This window comes from Centruroides sculpturatus, unplaced genomic scaffold (genome assembly GCF_000671375.1).
Source record: "Centruroides sculpturatus isolate CEXI.00-Female unplaced genomic scaffold, Cexi_2.0 scaffold1318, whole genome shotgun sequence".
Classification (NCBI taxonomy): domain Eukaryota; kingdom Metazoa; phylum Arthropoda; class Arachnida; order Scorpiones; family Buthidae; genus Centruroides; species Centruroides sculpturatus.
The window spans coordinates 142316-168361 of NW_019385758.1; the positions used below are offsets into that span (position 1 = coordinate 142316).

Genomic DNA, 26046 nt, shown 5'->3' on the forward strand with positions numbered 1-26046 from the left:
GATAATGCAATGTGCCGACGATTTAGCAATAATACCGACTACAGAAAGTGTACGAGATTCGTGGTCACATTTCACATAGTCACTATTTCACAGGACTACAGTGCAACGAAAATCAAGGTAATTTTAACGATTTTGCAAATAGGGATGCCATCGCTTGCGTCGTGTCTCCGTTAAAGTTCCTCAATTCTTCTACGACCTGTTGTCGAGGAAAGCCGAGATTCACCAAACTTTGCACGTCATTATCCGTGAAGTTATCGGCCGGCTGGGACCCAGGACAGGAAGAGCTAGTGGCTTTGTGCTCGAGAGAAATCCTTTGCGATTTTACGGTCGAAGGTGAAGGTGAAGCTAATAAAATTAAAAACAAAAAAACATAAAAAGCTAACTACATAAATTGTTAAAAATTATAATAAAAAAAAATTCTACATATAATTACATAGAATACACATTAAAAATTTACAGTTAGTAATATCTAATAAGGGATAAGAATTTGTTATTTTTCAAAACAGAAGAATTTAATTGAAAAACAAAAATAATTATAATAATAAATATTTTAGATTTACACAATATAATTAATGAAAATAAATAAGAAATATAATTGAAAAGAAACTATTTTATGAAAAAATGGAATAAAATTATATCAGTTGCATAAATTTTAAACCTTTTCATAGATTTCTTATACTGTACATTATTTATAAAATAAATATTAAGAAATATCATATTTCTTATATTGTAATCTTTGCAATTTATAAGTTAAATTAACTTGGTGATTATATGCAACTTTAGATTAATAAGATTAATGATTGAAATCAATAAGTTACTATAAATTTATAAACAACCCGTCTATTTAAAAAATGATAGCCAGATGCAATACTTGCTTAATATGAATATAAAGAAATTTAATACAAATTAAGTAATATGATTGACAACTTTGTCATATTTTAATGTATTAATACATATTAATGCTTTTATTATTACATTGGTCTTTATAGTGCTTTATATTTACAAATTTTGCAAAAAAATTATATGTAATTACTATTGCATAATAAAACCATTCTTTTAGCAGATAGAAAACATTCATAGTGGATTGTATGCAAAACAATAGTTATTTTTGAAGAACTGATGTAAGAAAGCACAAGAACATTCAGTACTTCATCTAGCATGTAAGGAAGCATTTCTGTAAGCAATATTAAACAATATTACATGTATTGCATCTAGTAAAAAATATCAATAAAATTATTAAAATAATGATTGTATATATATAATGCCTCAGAGAAAACATTTTAAAAAAATTCTTGAAGTTGATTATATAAAAATCTAATCAGTCAAATTCTTATTCTGTACAGAGACTTATCTCATACAAAAGAAAAGCAGCTTAAAATAATAGTTACTTTTCTGTTTTTTAACTATAGTTCACTGAAAGATTTTTTTCTTTAATCTGTTTTAGTAATTTTATCAATATTTCATTTTCTGTAACAGATAAAATACATGTCGCACTGTTTAATAATAATTATAGAAATCATATTTACACACACAAAGCTTAAATAAATTAAAATACATGATTTTATCATTATTATATATTTTACATATTAGAAAATTAAAGCTTTCAAACTGTAACAGAATGTTAAGTAAAAAGAGTTCATTGGCATGTGAATCATTCAGTTAACACTGAAAAAAAGTGAAATTTCAGTGATCTTTATCTATATGATCAGTGATAAATATCACAAAAATGATATGAAAAGTGCATATTTAAATTCTATTTGAAATCTACAAATTTATTTATAATGTTTAAAATTACTATCTTGATTATTTGTGTTTATGTGTATCAACTTGTTTATTACAATATTTTCTGAAAGCAAAAAAAATTTATTTCTTCAAGAAAAGTATGTACAGAAATTACAAAATAAAATATCACAGCATAATATACTGAGAGCAAAATAAATACATAAAGGATTTGATGGTGGGAAAGTGTAATGCTTGTGAATAATTATTTTCTTTTAGTAAATTTCATTTTCTTTGATTTTCCAGATTTTTCTGCACCAAAAAGAAATAGTTCTTCAATAACGATCAAGTTTTAAGAATGTCGTAATATTTACGAGACGTTACAATTACCATTTTGCACGTTGCCGTCTTCGGCAGACCTAGCCAGTGCCTCAGCTAACTGTCTGTCTTCTTGCTCTTGTAGAGAATTTGCTGGTACATTTAGAATTTGAGGAATTTGTAACCGTGCACATTCTGGTAGCTCATTTTCCGAGAGAAATGGTGTCTCTGTTCCAGTAGTGCCAATTACCAATTTATTCTTTTTTAGATCAATGGAACACTAGATAAAAAGAATTTTTTTAAATTAAATAAATGCTAAAGTATTATAAATACATTATTAACTTATATAGTGTATATTTAAAATATTTACAATGTATGACAAATTTCTCAAAAAGTGGAGGGTTTTTTGTTATATAATAAAAATTTTATAATAATAAAAGGTATTTTCAGAAAATTTGTACAGAAGGATGACCAGACAAATCTTTATTTTAAAGAATTTTAAATGATTATTATTCATTTAAATTAATATTAAGCTTAATATTGATTAGTTTAGATTACAAAATTTTTGTGTCTTTTTCAATTTTAGAAAGCTGAATTAACCTAAAAACAACCAAATGGCCATAGTGATAAAGTCTGGCACCTTTATTACTAATGGCAATTTGGTCCCACTTTAGGGATCTGGAATAAGTCCAGATCAGAACCCCCAGGAATTTTCAGGAATGGTGCCACCTTAATAAATTGGACCATCCAGCATCTGTTTGAATCCATGACAAATGTGTAAACAAAGTCGGCTTACAATTGCAAAGTGCTTAAAAATAAAAAATAATCTTAAGAAAAGCAGGTGTATCAATATTGAGAGCTTCAATGATGCTGAAAATAATTAATACTATATTACAGAAGTGGGCAAGTAGATAATGCTTCTAGATCAGCATTTAAGGAGTCAAATATGGATAAGAGCAGAATGTTATAATGTGGTAACACAGTCAGATGCCAATGCAGTTAAGCATCCTACTTCTCTGAGGATCAAAAATCAAATCTCGGTGAGTCAAAAATCCCCAGAAAATTTTAAGGATGGGTCTGACATAATCAGGGTACAGGGTCTACCCTAATATGTCACACCCTGTCAGTCAGCCATCCTATTGTAGGTTTGAAAAAAGTCCTATTAGTGTCTGCAGGGTTGAAAGAATAAAAAAAATCTAGCAATAAGTTGCTTAACCTTTCTGGCAACATTTAAAACTGTATGCGTTGTGCCATCTGTTATATTTTACTATTAAAAACATATTTTTAACTATTATAAAATGGCAAAAAGCTTAATTTTGAGAGTAGGATGGGTTTTATATAAAACTGTAAATGCTAATAACAAGTAAAATCATCATTAAGTTTAACCCTATTTGAGATATGACAAATGGCCCTTTTTTTTTTTCTCCTCACTGCCTCGACTTTTAACCACTAAAAGTTAATAGCATCAATCCCCAATACACAAACCTCCATGCAAAATTTCAGAAAATTTTCAACAAAAAGCACAGGAGTTATTAAGCTTCAAAACAGATGAATAAAATCATGGCAATGCTACATCTTGGTTGTCAGTCAGATTAACATTATTTACTATACAGAATGTTGACACATGATTATTCCTTATAAAATAATAGTTTTATCATTTTTGAAAGGCTATAATGATGCTATTGAGACTTTCAGAATCTCTGAATAGCCAGATGTATGACAAACCAGACTGCTGATATTCAAGAGCTTTCGCATGGCTTATGAAAGTCTTTGGCACATTATGGCCATCACTATTACAGTTAATAATAATTTTGTGTGTATCTGTATATATAATATAGTTAAATGATAAATCAAAAAATAAAATCTGTAAAACAATCTTACTGACAACAAAATGAAAGAACATTTCGATATTTATATTTAATGAAAAAATACTTAATGAATAAAATTTTAAAATACAGTTGAACCTGTCTATATCAAAATTTATTTTTTCCCTGCATTTTCAGCCTAAATTCAATATATTTTCCATGTTTATCTTAAATAATTTTCTTCCAAAATATCTGTATCTCAAATTATGGATTGAAGTGTCAATTACAAAATTCAAAGCTCGGCAACTACATTTTGAAAGCATAAATTGTTTTGTATTGTAAGAGATCTACAATACAATACATAGTTGCAATTTTCTACAATTGGTTAAGAGTTTGGTTCGTGTCTTATTGGATGAAGAAAGTCAAACATTTGACATCAGTCAGGCATCAAACTATTGACAAACTATTTCTGTTTAGATATATCAAAAATGTTTTACTTACTTATACCTAATATAGATATGTACTGTACTTGCTGTTGTATTAATAAAATACCATACCTCCAATCAAATCTATTACTGTTTACTGTGTAGGAACCCCTATATCTTGAAATCTGTCTGTCTATCTCAAAATGTTTTTTCCTCATTCCCAAGAAATTTGAGATAAATATATGTACACTGTTGAACTTGTCTAATAATTTATATTACTATTCATCATAAAATGAATTACCATATTTATGCATATGTAGACGGCATGTGTGTAATCCATACCCTAATTTTCAGAAAAGAAAAAAAAATTTGAAAAATTATTCAAGCCTCCATTTATTACATTGGTTGCAACAAGGCAAAATTGAAATACAGTCAACTTGCCTTAAAACAAATGCTGATAAACTGATTTCTCACATTAAAATGAATTTTGTCGTTGCCTTGGCAAGACACTATTGTCACAACATTAATTTTCATGTGATAAAGTGAACAAAAATTTCACCAGAATTTATTAAACAGAACTGTAAATTACCTTCACAACCCCAAGAAATAACCCTATTCCAATTATGGTTGCTTGTTTATACTCTACTACTATTTCAAAATGATTAATAAAACATTTGTTCCAGTGATACTGTACCAAATGTTCCATTTTAAATAGAAGGAAATCTATTCTACTTAAAATGAAACATTTAGTACAATTAAGGAGTAAGGAGAAATATTACTAGAGGGAATTTTGGTATGAATTAAAGGAAACAGCTGGATATCATAACTCTTCCAAGACCGGTTATGGTCAGTTTGGTTTTAGCCAGGGCTGTGGAGTCGGAGTCGTAAAAAATCTGCCAACTCTGGATATGTGTGGGAGCATGATTTAGTACAACCAGTTAAGTTTAGTACAAACTTAATAACTCCTGAGTTAAACCATCCAACTCCAATTCAAAAACCACAGAAATTATTAAGCTTCAAACAGATGAACAAAATCATGCCCCACACATTCATTCTAACATCCATACATACAGGAAAAAAATCCCAAATCTTTTGCATATCTCAACATTTCAAGGTGTCCTGAGCCCAAAAATGTAAAAATTTTGGGTTTTTTTTTTTGACCGATTGTTATATATAACAGGGAAAGTGTAGCAGTCAGGAAAGTAAAAATTATCAAATACATATTTATATATTGACTATGTCATTACTTAGAGGAATCTTTTAGCTTTGGAATAAAAAAGTTTCTACATTCTATCTTCATTAGAACTCTATTTATTGAAGCTTTTATTCTGAAGTCATGTGATAACATCAGAATTTCCAGGCCTATTTTGATAACAAGTCCATCCCTGGTCAGATTCAGTTGGTAGATTTTTAAACAACTCCACAGCCCTGATTTTAGCAAACTCAGGAACACTTTTACATAAATGTTCTATATTGATAATTGAAATTTCCAAGAGAATTTCAAGAACTGAAAAAGAAAGTGTGACATTGTGGTAATACAAGGAAAAACAACTGGTTTATTGCAATCTTTTAATGTGCTTTAAAAAAACAACTATTCTTAAAAATGTGTTTTAAAAGAACAGTTGTTCTTTTAAAACACATTTGAAATGGCCATATCACAAATGAAGGTGCAATTCTTCAGAAACAACACCTACCAGATAGGTGCCTGAAGAAAACATTATTGTGTCAAATGTGAAAGTGGATTGTGTCTTCATAGGTGTCAAAACATTTTGAAATAACATTAATATCTAAATGTGATGGATAGAAATGAAGATAATGCCATGCAGTGCAAATTATCTTCAAGCAATGACTACATTATTATCATCAAGGAATTTAATGACAATTACCAATAATTACTCATTACCAAAGGAACAGTTGTACTTCTTACACTTATATAACAACAAATTATTTTAAAATTATAACAATTTATTTATTTTGAGTATAGACAGCATGCCAATATTTGGTTAATATTTTCAAGGGGGACAAACATATATAATAATGCAAAAATATTTAATATGAATTAGCTCTCTTTTCATCATAGAGTTCATATAAAAAAAGGATCAAAAGAAAAGAGATCTCTTAAATTTATTATTATATTTTTGATTTGTTCACTCATATTTAATTGCAGGTTTTTATTTAAAATTTTGAATCTATTATTTCAATTAAAGTTATCATNTAGTAAGAAGAGATAATTTTAATGCACCTTAATTTCTGTTATTTTATTCTTGTCAATTATATTTGGAAAAAAGGCAATAAAACGTTTTTTAGTGTTTCACTGCAATTAAATATTTTATCAAAAAATAAAAAATCTATTAAAAACAATTAGCATACTTGATGACGTTTTAACATATCCAGACCCAACAGCATATCCATTGGTTGATCTTCCAAAATTGAAAAGGATGAAGTCAAAAAGTCATTTTCTATCTGGATCTGAACTGTTTAATAAAAGCTTTTTAGTAAGATTTCACAAAATCTCACTCAAAAATAATTATTATTTTAAACAGAGAATAATACAATTGATTTTAAAAATTTTTTATGTAAAACTTCTTTGATGGCCATATTCATAACAAAGTTTCAAGAATTAGAATCAGATGTTAACCAATTACCATTTTCTTTACTTTTAGTATATGAACTCTTATTAGTTAACTTCTAATTCTTGATCCTGTGTTGTGAATACAGTCATTAATCTGTTAAATTTGTAATTTATAAAAAAGGATGTTTTCAATAAAACTTCACTAAACAATTATATGACACATTAAAATATACATTTATATAATTTTCTATAAATGATTAAAAAGTTTTAAAGATTATCTTATTAACTTCGATATTTGATTAATTAATCAATATATGTATATTTTAATAATTTAAATTTGTTTGCAGTTCCTACCCAAGTGAACTCTTCCAATAATTTTTTGAGTTCCCACTCCCTTAGCTACGCCAGCCCATCTGTTATCTACTAATCTCATAATGCTGCATCTCTCAGCACAAGCTTGACTCATTATTGTTGTCTGGGCTCCTGCAAAAAAAAACAACAAAATAATCAGTTATAATTAATGAAAATATGTTTTAACACAAACATTTACTTACCTGAATCAATGAAGGCTTTTACTGGATGTCCATTAACTTTACAATTGACATATAACATAATAACTTGACCAAAACTTTCAGGATGATATTCCATTGCAGCTTCCATATTAGAATCAACATTTTGTTGCCTTAAATTAATTACAAAAAACTCTTAAAGATTCATCCTAATTAATTTAAATTCTTAAAACAGATTATTACTTGTCATTGTTTTAAACTATAACACGATAAAATATTAATTTTATAAATTCTATGCAAAATTACTTAAAGACATTTTTTAAAATATACCTGATTTCTTCTGCAATCATACGTTGGGCCTCAGGATCAAATGGATCTGCATTCATTATTCTAATACGTTGTCTGTCTTTCTCGGCTCGGTCTTTCTGTTGTTCTCGAAGTACCGACGTAAAGCGTTCTTTAACAAAAATGATAATTAATCATATTTCTGACAAATTATATTAAATATCTAAAATAGCTTATTTGATTCTTTTTATATATTTATGATATTATAAATATTTTAAAAAATTTTAAGACCAAAAATTTACCTATGTCACCACTAAGCAAAGCATCAGCTAATCTTGGATTATTGTGTTTCAGAAGAGCAAGTTGTTCAGGATGACTCAATAACATTTCTTTAAGATAAACTGGATCGTCTTCTGGTCGGGATGCTGAGAAAATAAAATTACATAAATATACATATAGAATGAATTACTGACATAGTTTGGTTTCATATACAGTATATTAAATTTATAATTTTAGTAAGTTTTCCTCTAATTTAAGAAGAAAAAAACTTACTCTGTGGAAGCTGAAGTCCACTAAAATCCAATTGAAGGGGAAGACCTGTGACAGAAATTATTACTTTTATTCAAGCCATGATTTTGAAACTTAAGTTATTACTTTAGTTTGTACAGGGTGATTTAAAAAAAAAAAATTTTAATCAGAAGAGTTACAGAATCAGTTCAAATGTTAATTTATAGCAAAGCACATAAAATTTTATCTCAAATAGCAATCTTGGTTTTAAGAGTGCACCACTGGTGATATGACAGACATCCCACCTGAATTCAATTCTTGCCAAAAGATGCAATATATCTGTCGTTACTTCAGTAACTGATAGTGATTTGAGTTTCGAGCTCAGTGGGATTTGCAGGCTATGATAGAATAAAGACTTGTTTTTTCTTTGAAGTTCCATTAAAGATCTAATCAACTTTGGGAAATGGAGATGGCCATGATATTGGCCCTGTTCAACCACTCCACTGACCTAGAAAGCATTTATTGAAGAAATCTTGAATGTCTTTAAGGTGGTGGGTGGTGCACCATCTCATTAAAAGTAACAATGGCATTCTTCTATGTCATTGTTGCTTAACTGTGGAATAAGAAAATTTCCCAGTATACACTTTCCCTTTAACAAGAGTAAAAAATACATTCACTTTTGGACTGTGACAAACATGTTCCACAGTTGCTTGTAAATTTTTGAAGGGTCACTACCATAAAGATAAAATGTTGATTCATTGCTAAAGATAATGTTGTCCAGGAATGTCTCAACCTCCTCAATCCAATGCAACATCTCTGCATTACATGAAACAAACTTAACATGTTTTTTATTAACTAGTGCCTCAATCAATTCTGTAAGACTTCTCAGTAAAATTTTATTTGCTTTCAAAATTGTAGTCCTTTTTGAATCACCTTGTATATCAACAAAACACAAATAATTATTTTACATAATAGTTATTAATATAAATACAGTAAATAATTTTAATAATATTAAACAGTTTACTTTTCTAAGATAAATCTAATCTCCAATATATATATTCAATGATTTCACAACAAAAAGAAAAGAAACATGAGACATGTGGAAATATGAACAGAACATGAAAATTAAACCATAAAATCTGAAACCTTCAGGGGAAACATATTTTAAGCATTAAATGGTGTCAAAATTGAATTCTCAACTTCTTGTAGAATATTATAACATCTGAATGGTAATGTAGAGGACGTGGTTGCTGTATCTTGAATGCAGTGTGTAGCGTCTGTGTAATCCAAAACGAGTTGGTAGACTAACGGACAGCAATTGGTTAGAAAACGTACTTTTTATTTAAAAAATTCCTTATTCATATGCATTTCGGGTTGGCTTAAATGCCCAACCCCTCTTCAGTGCTGTTAAGGTTACACAAAAAAAAATTTAATTTAAGGTTAGTTTTACGGTATTGGTTAGTAGGAACATAACTAAAAACGCGAGGTGATGATAACATAAAATTGCTTACTTGACATATAATGGTACAGCATAGATGTATTTTACAAAAATTTTTTGATTACATAGTAGTATGGCATAGCCTATGATATGAAAAAAGTGGCATAAGGGGGAGGCTGTTTAACATATCATTTTTATGACGAACTGTTTAACATAGAATATTAATTTAAAAAATATCAATGCACACTTACATTTTAGTTAGAATGTATTATTTCCGAATACAAAAAGGAACATAGTACAAAACATTTTTAACAACTGGTCTTATCCGTTGTTCGCTTAGTAACAGAATACCGACAAGTAATGTTATATAAACAGTTACCCACATTCCGTACACGGGGGTTGTGATTTAAACAATCTTTAACGCGTGGAGGCGTTCTCTATGAGTTTGTACCATTGGGGGTCTATGGACATGCCTTCTGAAACATTAATTAAGTTTTCTTTAGGGTGTTTTTTGATTTCTATGTGTTCTTTAAATTTTCTTTTATATGTGTCTTTTTCTACATGTAACACTTTTGTATTGTTTTTATTAATTTGGCAATTATAGTCTATTGTGTGGTAGTACCAGGGGGAAGTGTTATGTTTTAGGCGGATGGCTGCCATATGTTCTTTAATTCTGGTTTCTAGTGACCGGCCTGTTTCACCAATATAAGTTTTTGGATTTTGACAGTTGCATTCAAGTTTGTAAACAGTTCCTATAGTTTTAAGGGCGTTTAGTTTGTTGTTATGTTGTTTATTAATGTCATAATGGATACTATGAGATATTTTGTTGGTCAAAGATGGAGCCAAACTGATATTGTCTTTTTTTAATGACTTATTACAGCCTTCAAAAATGTTTTTTATATATGGGAAGGTTTTGTATTTTTTGTCGGATTTATATTTTGTGTTAAATCTATTTTCCCAGTATTGCTTTTGCCATGTGTTTAATTTCGATTTAGGATAGTCGTTAAGTAAAAATTTAGTTTCAAGCTCTTTTATTTTTATTTTTTGCCATTTGTTATCAGATATTCTGGTATATATGTTTTTTAACTCCATGGTATAAATATTCCTTTTTATATATTCTGGGACATGTGAGTAGTAGTTGATAGTTTTATTAACGTTACATGGTTTTTTGTATGTGATGAAAGAGAAATTATGAAGTGTATTCATGATTGTTATATATCTTCATTAAAAATATTCAGACATAAAAATTAAGCTAGAATAAAGCATCTAATGCAGCAGAGATTTCAATCTTTTTCTTTGAAGCTGGTGTCCTAATTGGCTTATTTTAGTGTATATAACACATCTAACATCCAATAAATTTACTTACTTTAAATTAACCATTAGTTATTGGAATCCTTAGACACCTTTAGAAGCTTGTTGCAACATCACGGGTGTCAAAAAACCAGCTAAAAACTAGTGATTGAGTACCATCAAATGACCTTGGAAACAGTTTCCAAGCTCATTTGAATGTATTTGATAGGAATCTTTTCCTCAAAATAAAACAAAATTTTACAACTTATTGGAAAAAGCATTTCAAATTGGAACCATATAAAAATTATAGAACTAAAATATTTTTCACATTAGATTAAAAAAAATTTAATTATTAGAGATCATTATCCATTTAATTAATTACAATCACAATCTTTATATGAGAAAAATAAAAAAAATGAGTATAGAATAAATCAATTATCAAAGCTAAAATAACAGTAAAAAGTACAGAACTACCTAGTAACAGTCATCTATTGTATTGATAGAACTGTCAAGATTAATCAATAGAACTTTAAATGATAAAATTGCACACAATATTAAAATTTAGTTTAAAAAAACTCTTTCTAACCTGTTACCGGTGTGTTCTCCTTCTTCGACTAACTCGTAACGAACTGGTAACAGGTTAGAAAGCGTTTTTTATTAGTATTCTCCGGTGTTGGGATAAAGATGTGTAGTAAAATGTAGTTTCTTTTTTCCTACTAAAATTAATTGTATTAATTTAATTTATAATTGAAATATTTTTAATTCTTGCCAAATTATAAATATATATGAGAAAATATTAAAAATTAATTAAAAACAAATATTTCTATAATTTTGAAAATCACAAATATTAAGCAAAATTAAAGACCCAAAACCTTAAAATTCAGCAAGAATAATGCATATAACAAACATTCTTAGCTTTTTAAAACTGTATACATCTGTATAATAATCAGAATGAAATTATACAGATATGTAACATAACATTTCTAAAAGAAATAAAAAGAAAATGTTATGTAAAGTTTTACCGATAGATTTTTGAAACTTATTTTATTAAACACTAGAGCCAGTTAAAGACAAGTTTAATATTAAATCAAGAAAATATTAATCTTATTAAATACAATTCTTCTTTAATACTGAAATACCAATAAATGCATAAACTTGTAATTTACATTTACATAATTTTAAAATTTAGAATTGTTTCATTAAAAAAGCTTATCATAAAACTAAGTTAAACTGACAACAAATTAATAACAGAACAGAAACAATAATCACTTTGGAACTAACCTATACTGGTAACAATAACCAAGTAATTACAATATGTGATGAAAGTAATCACAATTGGTGGAATTTCTAGTGTAAATTCTAGTTTTAGTGAATCAAGGAATTTAAAACATGTTAAAACAACAACTAAAAATGTTTAATGAACTCTTAATAATTAAATTTATATTTAATTATAATAATTACTAGTAGATTAACCAGTATTATTTCCAAATAGTTTTTTGGCAACATTTCACTTAAAATGTTCATATTCATAGTTTTTGAAATGGAACACATCTTTAATATATGCCACAATGAAGGACTTAAGAGCTTCTCACATCTGAACATTTGTTGGAAGATCTAGACTATCTTCATGTAGATTTTCTTCAGATAATTCTCCAAAGTCTTCTTTAATATCATTTTGGCATATTTCTGATGATATCACCATAACAGACACCAGAATTTCCTTTCCAAATGCTCAATTCAATTTTTAAACTTTTCTTTTGACATATCTTCTGTAGTATTCTTTATGTTCATTTTCACATGCCTATGTGCTAATTTTTAAAAACAATTCTAAATGGTCTTCTCAGACATTTGAGCCTATAACATTGCCAAAGGATGTAGTGCATCAAATAAGAAAATTCTATTAGCAATATAAGTTAAACATCAGTTTGTATTTGACTGTCATGAATGTGTTGTACAACAAAACAACCATTTGTTTGAAGTTTATATTCCATTTAACTAAACAATTGTTAAAAAATGTTAGTTGTCATAAAGGCATTTACATTTGAATAGTAATCCTTTGGTAAATATTTCATGTCTTTAAAATATCTAGGATTTTTACTTTTTCAGTCTTTAGAAGTCTTTGTTTCTGGCCTTGCATATTAGCAGAGCAAAACAACTATAGTATATTCTTTCTGTGATTTAATTAACAGCATCTGTTACAACATTCATTGTTTAAATATAAGCATCATCAAGAATTGCATGAAAATGTTTTGTCTGTATTGTAGCTATTCCTCAGTGGATATTCAGCAATAATTTTTGGCTATTTCGTTTTTAATAGACAGTTCAGCTGATGCAAAATCAGAACTTTTTTTCTCCTCATCATGAATGCATCTGTACATCTTATTTTCTTGATTTCTCCATCAGTTACAATAAAATCTTTCTCTCCCATAGTTTTAGCTAACTCTTCTGCTTTATGATGCATTAATAACCCATAAACAAGTGCATTTTTGACAAACATTATTAAAACAAGCTTCAAAGATAATCAACTTCACTATCTTTTCCAGTTTGATTTTTCTTATAAATCAAGTTCTCATTTTTTCTTGTTGACATTTCAATTTTTACTCTGAAATTTATTATAACATTCTAAAATTTCAAGTTTATCTTTGAGGGACAAATCTCTATTTCTTATTTGCTTCTTCTATTACACAAAGGAGCTACAGTTCAGTACTGTACTTTAATTAATTAAACAGTGATGAATATTACAGTCTTCAACAGTAGCAAACAGTTAGCATATAAATGAAGTAACAAATGCTAGAAATTGAAATTTAAACTGTAGTATACTGTACACAATACTGAGTGCAAGTTCAACAAGGAGAGGGGCAAGAACCAGGAAACTAACCTGAATGAAACTTATTTCTGTAAATAGTCCTTCACTATTACGAAAACATAAGGAAGGACTAGTGTGCAATATATAACCAGTTCCAAGAAAAACATCTTTAAAACTAGGACAATGAATATCTACCAGTCCTAACAACAACAGGCTTCTGTCAAAGTGGTGCAATAAAGCAGCTGAGGCTTGACTTCTCATTTCCAGCCTGTATTCAATTCCTACTGATCTTTTTTTCCACTTTTTAATGAACAGCAAATTACTTGTTTGATTCATATCTAGTAAATTTGTTGACATCTTTAAGGGACCTCCCCCATCCACTTTTACTCAGATTTGTCATAATGGTTGACTTAATAGACAATTCAGACATCTTAATATAAAGATGGCAAAAGTGGACCGAAAATCCCCTAAAGATGTCAGCAAATTATTATTTTTTATTATTATAATTATCAATAATAATATGGTTTCAATATCAATAATTTAATAATATAATATTGACAATTTCAAGTAGTAAATAATATTCATTGCTACATTACTATATTTCAATGCTTCATTACTTGAAATATAGTAATGGTAGCATTATATTTGTATACAACAAGTTCTTATAGAAGGTCAATATTTAAAAATTATTTCCTAACAAAAACAATGGCTGAGGAATTGAGACCATCACTAAGTAAGAAAGTTAATGTTGAAACTATGGGAGAAATTTAAAAATGTACATTCACCAATGCTCTCTTATATGTCAATCCCAAATATGAAACACACAATTTATTAACCAAACAGCCTCATGAACAAGTTAGTTCTGTCTCTATCGCTATGGCAGACAGGTTTTTCCAACACTATTATTGACATTATTTTAGTTATGTTATTTGAGTTATATAGTGGCAGATGAAAAATTTCTATTTGATGACGGCAACACTGAAGGATTGAATGACAAAATATGTTGTATTTTCCATACTTATATAATTATAAGAAGCTGCACATTATATATTATTTGCTGATAGTGCAAAAACAATCCAACAACAAATGACTGTAATACAAGCAGTTATACAAAACCAACTCCACAACACATTCCCTTGGTATACAAAACAAAAATTGTTGCTCTTACTGTAGCACATTCATGTTAGAATTTTAAGATACTGAAAAAAATTGGGTGAAAGTCGCATAAAAAGAAAAGATTACTATTTGATACAGTGGAAGGAAAATGTAAAAATGAGTAGAATCAGATTCAATAAACTTCAAGTAGTTAAATCTCACAAAATATGAAGAACATAATCAATTGTTTCACACAATAAAATATTTATAAGTTACAACAAAAACCTTGCAAGAGTAGGCATTGGTAGCTGCTGTCCCTATCCAGTCAGTACAGATCAAACAGGTGTAATTATCAGACAAAATAAAACAGATCATTTAAATTTCAAGGAATGAAGATGGTGTTTGTAAAGAAGCACAATTTGAATAAACTTATCCATTCTTATATGGCACAATTAGGGTTTCTCATTTCCCGGTCTTTTGCTTGTCCCGGGATTCTGGGATAAAAGCGAACTGTTTCCCAGGATCCCGGGACAAAATTAATTATTTTTAAGATATATAAAATATCATGAAATCAAATGATATAATTATTTTTCATTTTTTAAAGTAATTTAATACATTCTGCAACCTCCAAAATCATTAATAATGCTGTATAAGATATATATTAAAAATTATCTTTGAATTATGTAGAATTTTAACAAATAGAAAAAATTTATTAAAGTTTGCTGGAAACTGCATACAACAACAATAACTACAACAACAAAATGCTTTGAATTGAGTTAAAAATTTAAAAAAATGAACTTAGTTCAAACTTCTAACTTAGAAGGTAATTTTCGTTTTTTAAATAAAATATACAAAAGATTGTAAATTTTTATAAGATTTTAAAAAGCAAAGATGATCGCTACTCCAATCACTCAATCTAATTCTTATTTTAGTAATGATAAGTCTTGCTACTGAGAATGCCCTTTCTAATTCAATTGATGTGAGTGGAATTGTGTTTAATGCATTTAAGAGATGACAAATATTATGTGTTTTTCACCTGTATACTGAAAGATTTTGAGTTCGTTTTCGAGATTGTAGTACTTCTTTTGTTCTCTAGTATTCCTGATTTGTCTACCTCAACTGCTTTAATAGAAACATCATAGCCCAATAATTCAGCAGTTTGTTTGTCTTTAATAATCAGGTTATGAAGAAAAGCTTCATACTCGTTTGTATCCTTGCCCAATTTGCAAAGTTGGTGTTATGCAGTTATTGAAGCTACTGGGCATGGTTAAAAATTAAAACAGCAAAAGCACAATTATTCCAGATATTACAGGTAGAGAATTTTGAGAGTCCTGCCACAAATAAGTTACGTATTGATTATTGACCATTTGTGACATGCCATAATGAGCAAAAATTAAAAATATCTAAGAAGTAGGTTTAAAATTAATAAATATAAATGTATTCTGATAGTTTATGAGTTAATTATACTTTCTATTTGCAAAATTTCTTCAACCTTAACATAAAATAAAAAAAAAGTGAATTTAAGAAATTTGCAGGATTTTCCAGGATAAGAAAAATTTCCTGGGTTAAAAAACAACCAGGATCCCAGGATCTTGTTTGAGAAACCCTAGGCAAAATACAGCCTAACTGCATCAGAAAAGTTGTTCCCTCTTGTGTATTTGTGCATCCTGAGGTCAACAAATAAATTTGGCCCACAGTATCAAAACTGATTTTTAAATTCTGCAGTTAATTTGTCAATGTTATCACTTGTTCCAAATTGGATAAACTTATAAAAGATTTATACAAAAGTCTTTGTACAAATTTGTATAAATTTACAAACAACATTGAAACAGTATGTGAAAGATAACAAAATTCTTTTAACAATTGATTNGCATTGGTAGCTGCTGTCCCTATCCAGTCAGTACAGATCAAACAGGTATAATTATCAGACAAAATAAAACAGATCATTTAAATTTCAAGGAATGAAGATGGTGTTCATAAAGAAGCACAATTTGAATAAACTTACCCATTCTTATATGGCACAATTAGAGTTTCTCATTTCCCGGTCTTTTGCTTGTCCCGGGATTCCGGGATAAAAGCGAACCGTTTCCCAGGATCCCGGAACAAAATTAATTATTTTTAAGATATATAAAATATCATGAAATCAAATAATATAATTATTTTTCATTTTTTAAAGTAATTTAATACGTTTTGCAACCTCCAAAATCATTAATAATGCTGTATAAGATATATATTAAAAATTATCTTTGAATTATTTAGAAATTTTCACAAATAGAAAAAATTTATTAACGTTTACTGGAAACTGCACACAACAACAACAAAATGCTTTGAATTGAGTTAAAAATTTAAAAAAATGAACTTAGATCAAACTTCTAACTTAAAAGGTAATTTTCGTTTTTTAAATAAAATATTATACAAAAGATTGTAAATTTTTATAAGATTTTAAAAAGCAAAGATGGTCGCTACTCCAATCACTCAATCTAATTCTTATTTTAGTAATGAAAAGTCTTGCTACCGAGAATGCCCTTTCTAATTCAATTGATGTGAGTGGAATCGTGTTTAACGCATTTAAGAGAAGACAAATATTATGTGTTTTTCACCTGTATACTGAAAGATTTCGAATTCGTTTTCGAGATTGTAGTACTTCTTTTGTTCTCTAGTATTCCTGATTTGTCTACCTCGACTGCTTTAATAGAAACATCATAGCCCAATAATTCAGCAGTTTGTTTGTCTTTAATAATCAGGTTATGAAGAAAAACTTCATACTCGTTTGTATCCTTGCCCAATTGCAAAGTTGGTGTTACGCAGTTATTGAAGCTACTNACAACTACAACAACAAAATGCTTTGAATTGAGTTAAAAATTTAAAAAAATGAACTTAGTTCAAACTTCTAACTTAGAAGGTAATTTTCGTTTTTTAAATAAAATATACAAAAGATTGTAAATTTTTATAAGATTTTAAAAAGCAAAGATGGTCAATACTCCGATAACTCACTCCAATTCTTATTTTAGTAATGATAAGTCTTGCTACTGAGAATGCCCTTTCTAATTCAATTGATGTGAGTGGAATTGTGTTTAATGCATTTAAGAGATGACAAATATTATGTGTTTTTCACCTGTATACTGAAAGATTTTGAGTTCGTTTTCGAGATTGTAGTACTTCTTTTGTTCTCTAGTATTCCTGATTTGTCTACCTCAACTGCTTTAATAGAAACATCATAGCCCAATAATTCAGCAGTTTGTTTGTCTTTAATAATCAGGTTATGAAGAAAAGCTTCATACTCGTTTGTATCCTTGCCCAATTTGCAAAGTTGGTGTTATGCAGTTATTGAAGCTACTGGGCATGGTTAAAAATTAAAACAGCAAAAGCACAATTATTCCAGATATTACAGGTAGAGAATTTTGAGAGTCCTGCCACAAATAAGTTACGTATTGATTATTGACCATTTGTGACATGCCATAATGAGCAAAAATTAAAAATATCTAAGAAGTAGGTTTAAAATTAATAAATATAAATGTATTNAATTACAGGTAGAGAATTTTGAGAGTCCTGCCACAAATAAGTTACGTATTGATTATTGACCATTTGTGACATGCCATAATGAGCAAAAATTAAAAATATCTAAGAAGTAGGTTTAAAATTAATAAATATAAATGTATTCTGATAGTTTATGAGTTAATTATACTTTCTATTTGCAAAATTTCTTCAACCTTAACATAAAATAAAAAAAAAGTGAATTTAAGAAATTTGCAGGATTTTCCAGGATAAGAAAAATTTCCTGGGTTAAAAAACAACCAGGATCCCAGGATCTTGTTTGAGAAACCCTAGGCAAAATACAGCCTAACTGCATCAGAAAAGTTGTTCCCTCTTGTGTATTTGTGCATCCTGAGGTCAACAAATAAATTTGGCCCACAGTATCAAAACTGATTTTTAAATTCTGCAGTTAATTTGTCAATGTTATCATCACTTGTTTCAAATTGGATAAACTTATAAAAGATTTATACAAAAGTCTTTGTACAAATTTGTATAAATTTACAAACAACATTGAAACAGTATGTGAAAGATAACAAAATTCTTTTAACAATTGATTCTTGGGGGGATAAAATGATGCTCCTTTGCATGATAAAATTTTCATCAACACTGGAAATGTAACTTGTTACCTCAAAGTAATACCTGGAAAATGTACCCTATTAGTCAACCTTGCAGTCAGGACTATCGAGGGGAAAACTAGTAATTTTTATCCAGGCCAGGAGAAAACTTATGGGCCCGTAATGGTTCCTACCTCTAAGATTAATGTTATCTTTTACTAATAGAAAATAAAATCGTCAAGACTGCTTATAATTAATAAAGAAACATTCTACATATTTCATTTGTTCAAAAAACTATATGGCAAAAGAAGCCTGCTCTAGCCAGTCTCCATATTTGTGGGTAGGCTGAAAAGTAATGCACACATGCTTGTAGAGCGCAAACAAAAAGATTTTCAGAAGCACGCCAGGTGGCATATGGAAGTAACATTCCCTCTCTATGTGCATGCGCAGTTTGAGGTTGTTGCATTCATTCAGTATATTTTGAAAAGCAAAAATATGGAGACGTGTTCTAGTGCTAAGTCAACGTGAGTTAAACAACATGCTGTTATCGAATTTTTAACTGCTGAAAATTACTCCTACTGAGATTCATCGTTGTTTAAAGGCTGTTTATGGTGACAACACTGTTGATAGGTCTACTGTAAATCGATGAATAATAAAATTTCGTGGTTGCAAGCCTGGAAAAGCCATAATTGTGATGAAACATGCAGCGGACATCCAATCACTGCCACAGACGATTACCATTGCCCCTTGTTGCAATGTTTAATTCTTCTCAGTACATAAAGACTTTAAAACACCTCCGACGTTGAGTTTGTCATGTTAGAGGCAGCCTGGCACCAATAATCTTGCAACATGACAACGCTTGTCCACACACCTTGCACGCAACTTGAGAGGCTCTGCGAAACCTGAAGTTTGAACCAATTCCACACCCTCCTTATTCCCCAATTGTGCGCCTTGCAATTTTTATTTTTTTCCTCTACTCAAGAGAGACCTCAAGGGTGCTCATTACACCTCGGACAATGAAATGAAGGCAGCTGTCAAGTCCTGGATTCGAGAAAAGTCGGAAGAATTTTTCAGTGACGGAATGAAAAAACTTGTTACACGTTGGGAGAAATGTGTTAGCCTTAACAGTGACTATGTTGAAAAATAAATATATGATTTTGAAGCTTAAGAATTGTACTTTAATGAACTTTTTGCCCGATCTTGCTATTTGTTTTTGTTTGTGTTCTACAAGCATGTGTGCATTACTTTTTAGCCTACCCTTGTAGCTCTCAACACCCCTGCTTGCAATGTTTACTTTTATCAACAAAAGACTTTGATAAAAAAAAGTTGCAACAAAATTGAGTGGAATTTTACAGCATCTTCACAAGATATCATAAAAATCCACTCCATAGTTTACCATCCCACCAATTAAACATTCCTTATTTTAAAAAAAATGATTAAATATGCCTGGTATTTTCTTTTCTACTAATTTTCCAGCATATTTTTTTCAAATCAGAAAACAATGTCATTGACAATGACTGTAAAGTAAAAGTGTTAGGGTGCGACTATGCAGACGCGAATTTAGAGCGAGCGAGAGGTTGCGAGCAATTTAGTTTTCGCAAAGGAAAACCATGCACAAACGAGAAGCGAGAAATAACGCTGGTGAGAGCGAATTTCTGGTTCTCGCACATATCTGACAGGTTTTGATATTTATCGCGTCTCGCCTCTTCTCGCCACATATTCTCGCTCGCTCGGAAAATTTGCTCGCTCGCATCTGCATAGTCGCACCCTTACTGAAGATTTCCTTCATAAAAAGTGCCTGGTGTCATTGTGTTTTTGCTCTCTTTCATTCAGATTCATTTTCCAGTCCTCGCACCCTCTCCTTGAAAGATGAACATTTAAGGTATTAAGAGTAACTTTTTATCTGACTGAATGATTTAATTTAAATTGACTCTAATCATTGTGCTAACACTTATTGGAACGACAAAGCTTTTAACTGTTATCATCTGTTTTTTCAGTTGGTTACTATTAACTAAAATCAATTAAACAAAATGATCACCTTTTTAAATATTCCAGCAAATAATTTAATATCGTAAAAACGTTTTCGATCATCTTTAACGATCTTCATCAGTTAAATAATAAAGTAAAAAGAACATTAAAGAAATAGAACTTAAATTAAAATTACGAAAAAATAACAACTACGCATGCGTTTGTAATAATGTGCGCTTAAGGGAATGAATACAAAAAGATAGGAATATAAGAATATAAAAAAAAAAAAATAAAAAATAAAAATAAAAAGCTCGACAGAATCTAATCTAATCTAAATCTTAACTAAAATCAAATTATCATTAAGTTACTAATCATAAGTGAAGCTCTAATTACAATAAAGTTTTGTAATATTATTTAATTTGTTTTGGAACATGTTGATTCTGATAATATTACACTACTGATAACAATATCCTCAATTATAAAAAAGCAAGCACCTATTGTGTATATAATTGATATTGACAAATTTAACAAATTTTTAATTTTAAAATCACTAATCATATAAACTAATTTTTAATTTTAAGATAAAAAAAATTATCTGATTAAACTATAACAATAAGAAGAAGAAGAAAACCATTGCACAACTACATAAAAAATCCTAAACAGTAAAATACAATAATTTAATCTACATGTACAGTACAATACAGTTATTTAAGAACTGATGATGAATAGTGAAGATTACAATAATAAAACAAATTCTGATGTACTTTCTTTTGTTAAAAATAACTTTTTAATCTTGTAAAAAGAATTTTATTTAAATGTTAAAAAAATCAATATTTATAAAAATACACACATTAGTTATTATAATTTTTTGACTTATAATAAAATGATAGATATATTACTACTCATAAAATGTATAAATTTAGATTATATTTGAAATCACAAATTAGTTGTTTCAAATTCTCTCAATTGTACTCTTCTACTCTTCTAGTTGTAAGCATTTTTATACATAAAATAATGTATTTTGTATATATTTGTATATAGCTCAACAAATGTACAGAATTTATACTGTTTTACACAAGACACAACCTTTAAAAAATTCTTTTAATTCAAAAAAATAATTTAGTCAGTCAGTTTTTATTTAGACTAACAATTTGCTCTACATAAAGATAGAAAAAAATTAAAGCTAAGTCTGACTATCACATTCTGTATGTTTAGTCAAACAAGTTACAGTAATCACAACATAATTCTTTTTGTTTACTTATGCATAGATACATATTTGAATACATTGTAATGTTTTAAATAATTTTAAAATAATTCAACAATTACTAGAGATGTTTTATATACATTTTGTGTCATCAAAAATCTATAAAATGAGATCAAAAGTAATTCATTTTGCTTAAACAAAGCAAATTGTATATTTTTAAAAATCTCTGATAAATACAAAAATATTTACCATTCAAAACATCACCTTCATGTCTAAATTTAAAATACATAGTGACATTTTCAAACATTCTCTTTGTTTAATAGAAAGGTCTTTCTATAAGAACAAAATCCAGTTGGCACTATCACTAGTTTTTTGACCCAGTATTACAGTAACTGGAAGAAGTTCACTCTCCTGACAAGATTTACTTTTTTTTCTTTTGGCAATAAGCCAAATGTAATTAAAATGTCTAATGGAAGGTGGATATGTAAAATTTGATGTTTTGTTCATTTCTGTTAACAATTTTAAAATGAATTCTGTAACAATTTTAGTATCAGTAAAATGTAAGTTCAATCAAAAATTAGAATAATAATCATTATTCAACATTAAAATTATTTTATAATTAAATCCTTAACATTAAGCCATTTTCAAAATCATTATTGTTTGACTAAAATAGTTTTTTAATTTTATTAAATATTTGCATTAAGAACTGAAATTTATGCAAAACTTTTTTTCAAAGTCCATTAACATAAATATTTATTGATTTAACTTTTAATATTCATTTCTATGTCATCTTAGTTTCATGGAAAATGCTACAAGTACATTAAAATTTTTATATTAAGCCTATCATTTATGAACTTTTAGATAATTGTTAGTACTGTTTTTATCAGATATTTTCTTATCAATTTATTATATAACACATTTATTAAAAAAAGAATAATAAAACATTTATAATTATTTGCTTTTTATGTCTGTGGTTATATATAATTACAATAACTTCATCATTTTCTTTCTTAAAATATCACACAAATATGCTTTTTATGCAATTTTATCTTATTATTTTTGTCATCAACTAAATATTCTAATATTCAACCAACCAGTTATCACTTTAAAAAAATCTGTAAATTAAGACTGTCATTACACTACATTATTATAATGCCTCCTATAACAATAAATTTTATGAAATATTAGATAATATTTTCTAACGTTAACATTTTATTGATGAAAATAAAATTTACTCGATATTCTGTTAAACGGTTAGAAAATATCGGTCCTAATCTAAGCATAAAAAAACTTATTTTTATGTTTTTATTAATCCTATTTGTTTTATTATTTAAACAAACATACATTACTGATTTAATTTAATAAAATAGATATGTGTTTAGAAATTTATATTAAAAAAAATTCTTAAATTATTCGAAAAGTTCATGTCAACGACATTAGAATTCTTGATAGATTTATTAAAACTTTCATAACAATTTAATGAAACTATTCAGTAAATTTATTCAATAAAATATAAATTTTTTGATTTCATAATTTACATTTGAATAATCTAATGAAAGTTAATATGAAATAAATGAGCAACATTTACAAATAAAAAAAACTAATTGAAATTATGAAAGTATTTAAATTAATAAAATATATATTTCCATTAATAACAATAATCCATAATGGTTTCTTTTTTTTTTTTTGTTATATAACTTACTATTAACAATAAATGTATTTTTGCCCAAGATATTTACAATTTATTTTTAGATTTTCCCACTTTATTGATGCTTATTTTTATGTCACCAAAGGCAAACATCCTTTCTTACTTACGTAAACACATCAGTCTTTCTTTAACTTATAATTTTAACTAATAAAATACTTTTCTGTACACAACAGAGATTGCACTAAAAGTATTTTTATCATAAGATGGAAACCTTATGATATTCTCAGACATTCAGAAATGTTACACATGCACATATTAACACTAAAAAACTATTCAATTTCAACTTATTTTCATCTGTATATAGACAATTATGGACACTAACACAAATGCTTCTCATTAGTATGTATTTTAACGTTCAACTTGTATTTATTATCTGAACAACAATGTATAAATTTATGTAAGTAGGTTAATAATTCAAAAATGTTTACCAAATAATACGAAATATTCATAGAAAACAAAGTATGTTACAGGTTAACGAATTAAAAGTGTAAACAACATTGGAAACATTTAATTTTGAATCTCACCAGGCTGCTGATTAACGGAATCCTGTGACATTCTTTGTTGCACAATCTGTTGTATCAGTAATACGTCGCCTTCCTTGATGCCATAAGTTTTTAGATCTTTCTTATCGTCCAACAGTGGTCTTCCCTCGTGCATGACGACGATTTCTTGACTTCCAATTCCGGACTCGTATTCACACAGAGCTTTTAAATCGACCAATTCCATGTCGTCACTAACATCCAAAGTGAAGATGTCATCCGACAATGTGGTTACCGTGACTTTCATCTTTCGCAATTTAACGGGCGTATATCACTGTTTAAAACTACTCTATGCGCGTTTCTGTTGACTCGTTTAAAATTGGTGGAAAATGTGATAAAATTACGTTCGGCTACACAATTCCTCTATTCTGTATTTAATCTCCAACATGCTTACCGTCATCCAACAGCGCCCACTAGCGGTAGAAACTTGATAAAAGCACTGCGTACTTCGTATATAAAATAGTAAACGATATAAATAACGCTTTTTATTTATAATGACAATTTATTAATATAAATTAATTTACAGATAAAATTTTCTTTTGGTAATGGAATTTATAATGTTCGATTTAATTTTTTAAAGTATTTTTATAAGGCAAGTAAACAAGCGGCAGGCTAACGATCTGGAGATCCGAACGGATCGATCACCGGGAATTTTTCATGAGACATGAGGTCTGTCCAGAATATGTTGGGTCTCATCTCTCATAATCCGGCAGCTCCCCATTTGGGTCTGGCTAAAGCCAAGATGAGCCAGGGGAAAAAGTGCCTCTTAGTGCCCACAGGGCAGAAAGCGTCAATAATAGAAAAAAATGTAATCAAACTAATCATATTTGTTTTACAATGTCATTGCTTTGCTTATTCTGAGATAGTAATATCTTTGAGTAGGCAAAGCAAACGGGAAGCATTCATTATTATTAATTAAAAATTTAATTGAATATTGTTTTATACTTTTTCATACAGCAAGTAATTTTTTTACTCTTTTTGCTTTGTGAGCACTCAGAAGATCTTTCACCATGTCCATGGATTCTGCCAAGCTTGCAATGAGTGATGAGGAGTGGGATTTGACATATCCGATACAGATCCTTCATAAAAGATTTCTAGATTGTTTATCCGAATTCGACCCCACATCACTCAGAGAGGTGGTCTGGCGCCTCAACTGTCATTGCCGTCATATTATAAATGACGGTTCAGGCGCCAGCCTACATTACGTAACCTGTTATCAGTTTCATCACGATTTAAGTCAGGTCCACAGCAGGATGGCTTGGTAATCAGAGACGGCGCCTGATATACTCGGACCAAATCACTCATTAATTAAATTCTCGAGGATTCGACCCGTATTAGAAACCGGCATCTGAAGGAGCAGGTTTCTAATACGGATCGAGTAAGGTCTTTAGTCTCCTTGGCCATTCGTTTGTCTTAATTATTTAACTAAAGGTAAAGCATTAAAAAGCTCTTTAGTCATCCTTAAACTAGAGATATAACTAAGTACATTATCTTGAAAAAAGAAAGTATAGTTTCTTTCAAATAGAAAGCGAAAAGCGTTCTTTCCGATTAACGCCTTGAATATGGAGCTATAATATTGGAGTGGCAGCCCCTGGAATCTAGTAAAGCCAGTATATGCAAGCACATGACAGAAGTCGCCATTTTGAGCGTGGAAGAAACGTAGTGAGTTCATTCCGTAAAGTTGCAATTCGACGAAGCATTTATGCTTTTTATTTATGTATTAAGCTTTGTGTATTATTCACCTCTCTGTGCATTAGAAAAGATTTAACA

General features: G+C 28.7%; 1 protein-coding gene across 3 annotated transcripts; it reads right to left on the reverse strand.

Moving 5' to 3' along the window:
* On the reverse strand, window positions 1-24707 carry LOC111641833 (protein DDI1 homolog 2-like). Of its 3 annotated transcripts, none has more exons than XM_023388069.1 (9): window positions 24262-24706; window positions 8186-8230; window positions 7936-8058; window positions 7679-7805; window positions 7394-7521; window positions 7194-7322; window positions 6638-6741; window positions 2110-2317; window positions 1-345 (listed from the first exon to the last, which is right to left on the reverse strand). In XM_023388069.1, the coding sequence occupies exons 1-9, from the start codon at window positions 24521-24523 to the stop codon at window positions 113-115; spliced, it is 1359 nt and encodes a 452-aa protein (XP_023243837.1). In that variant the 5' UTR covers window positions 24524-24706; the 3' UTR covers window positions 1-112. The 3 variants fall into 3 exon arrangements, with proteins under 3 accessions (XP_023243837.1, XP_023243838.1, XP_023243839.1); XM_023388071.1 differs by lacking the exon at window positions 1-345 and adding an exon at window positions 1872-2031 and having other exon boundaries at window positions 24262-24705; XM_023388070.1 differs by lacking the exon at window positions 8186-8230 and having other exon boundaries at window positions 24262-24707.
* Window positions 24708-26046: the final 1339 nt, after the last annotated feature.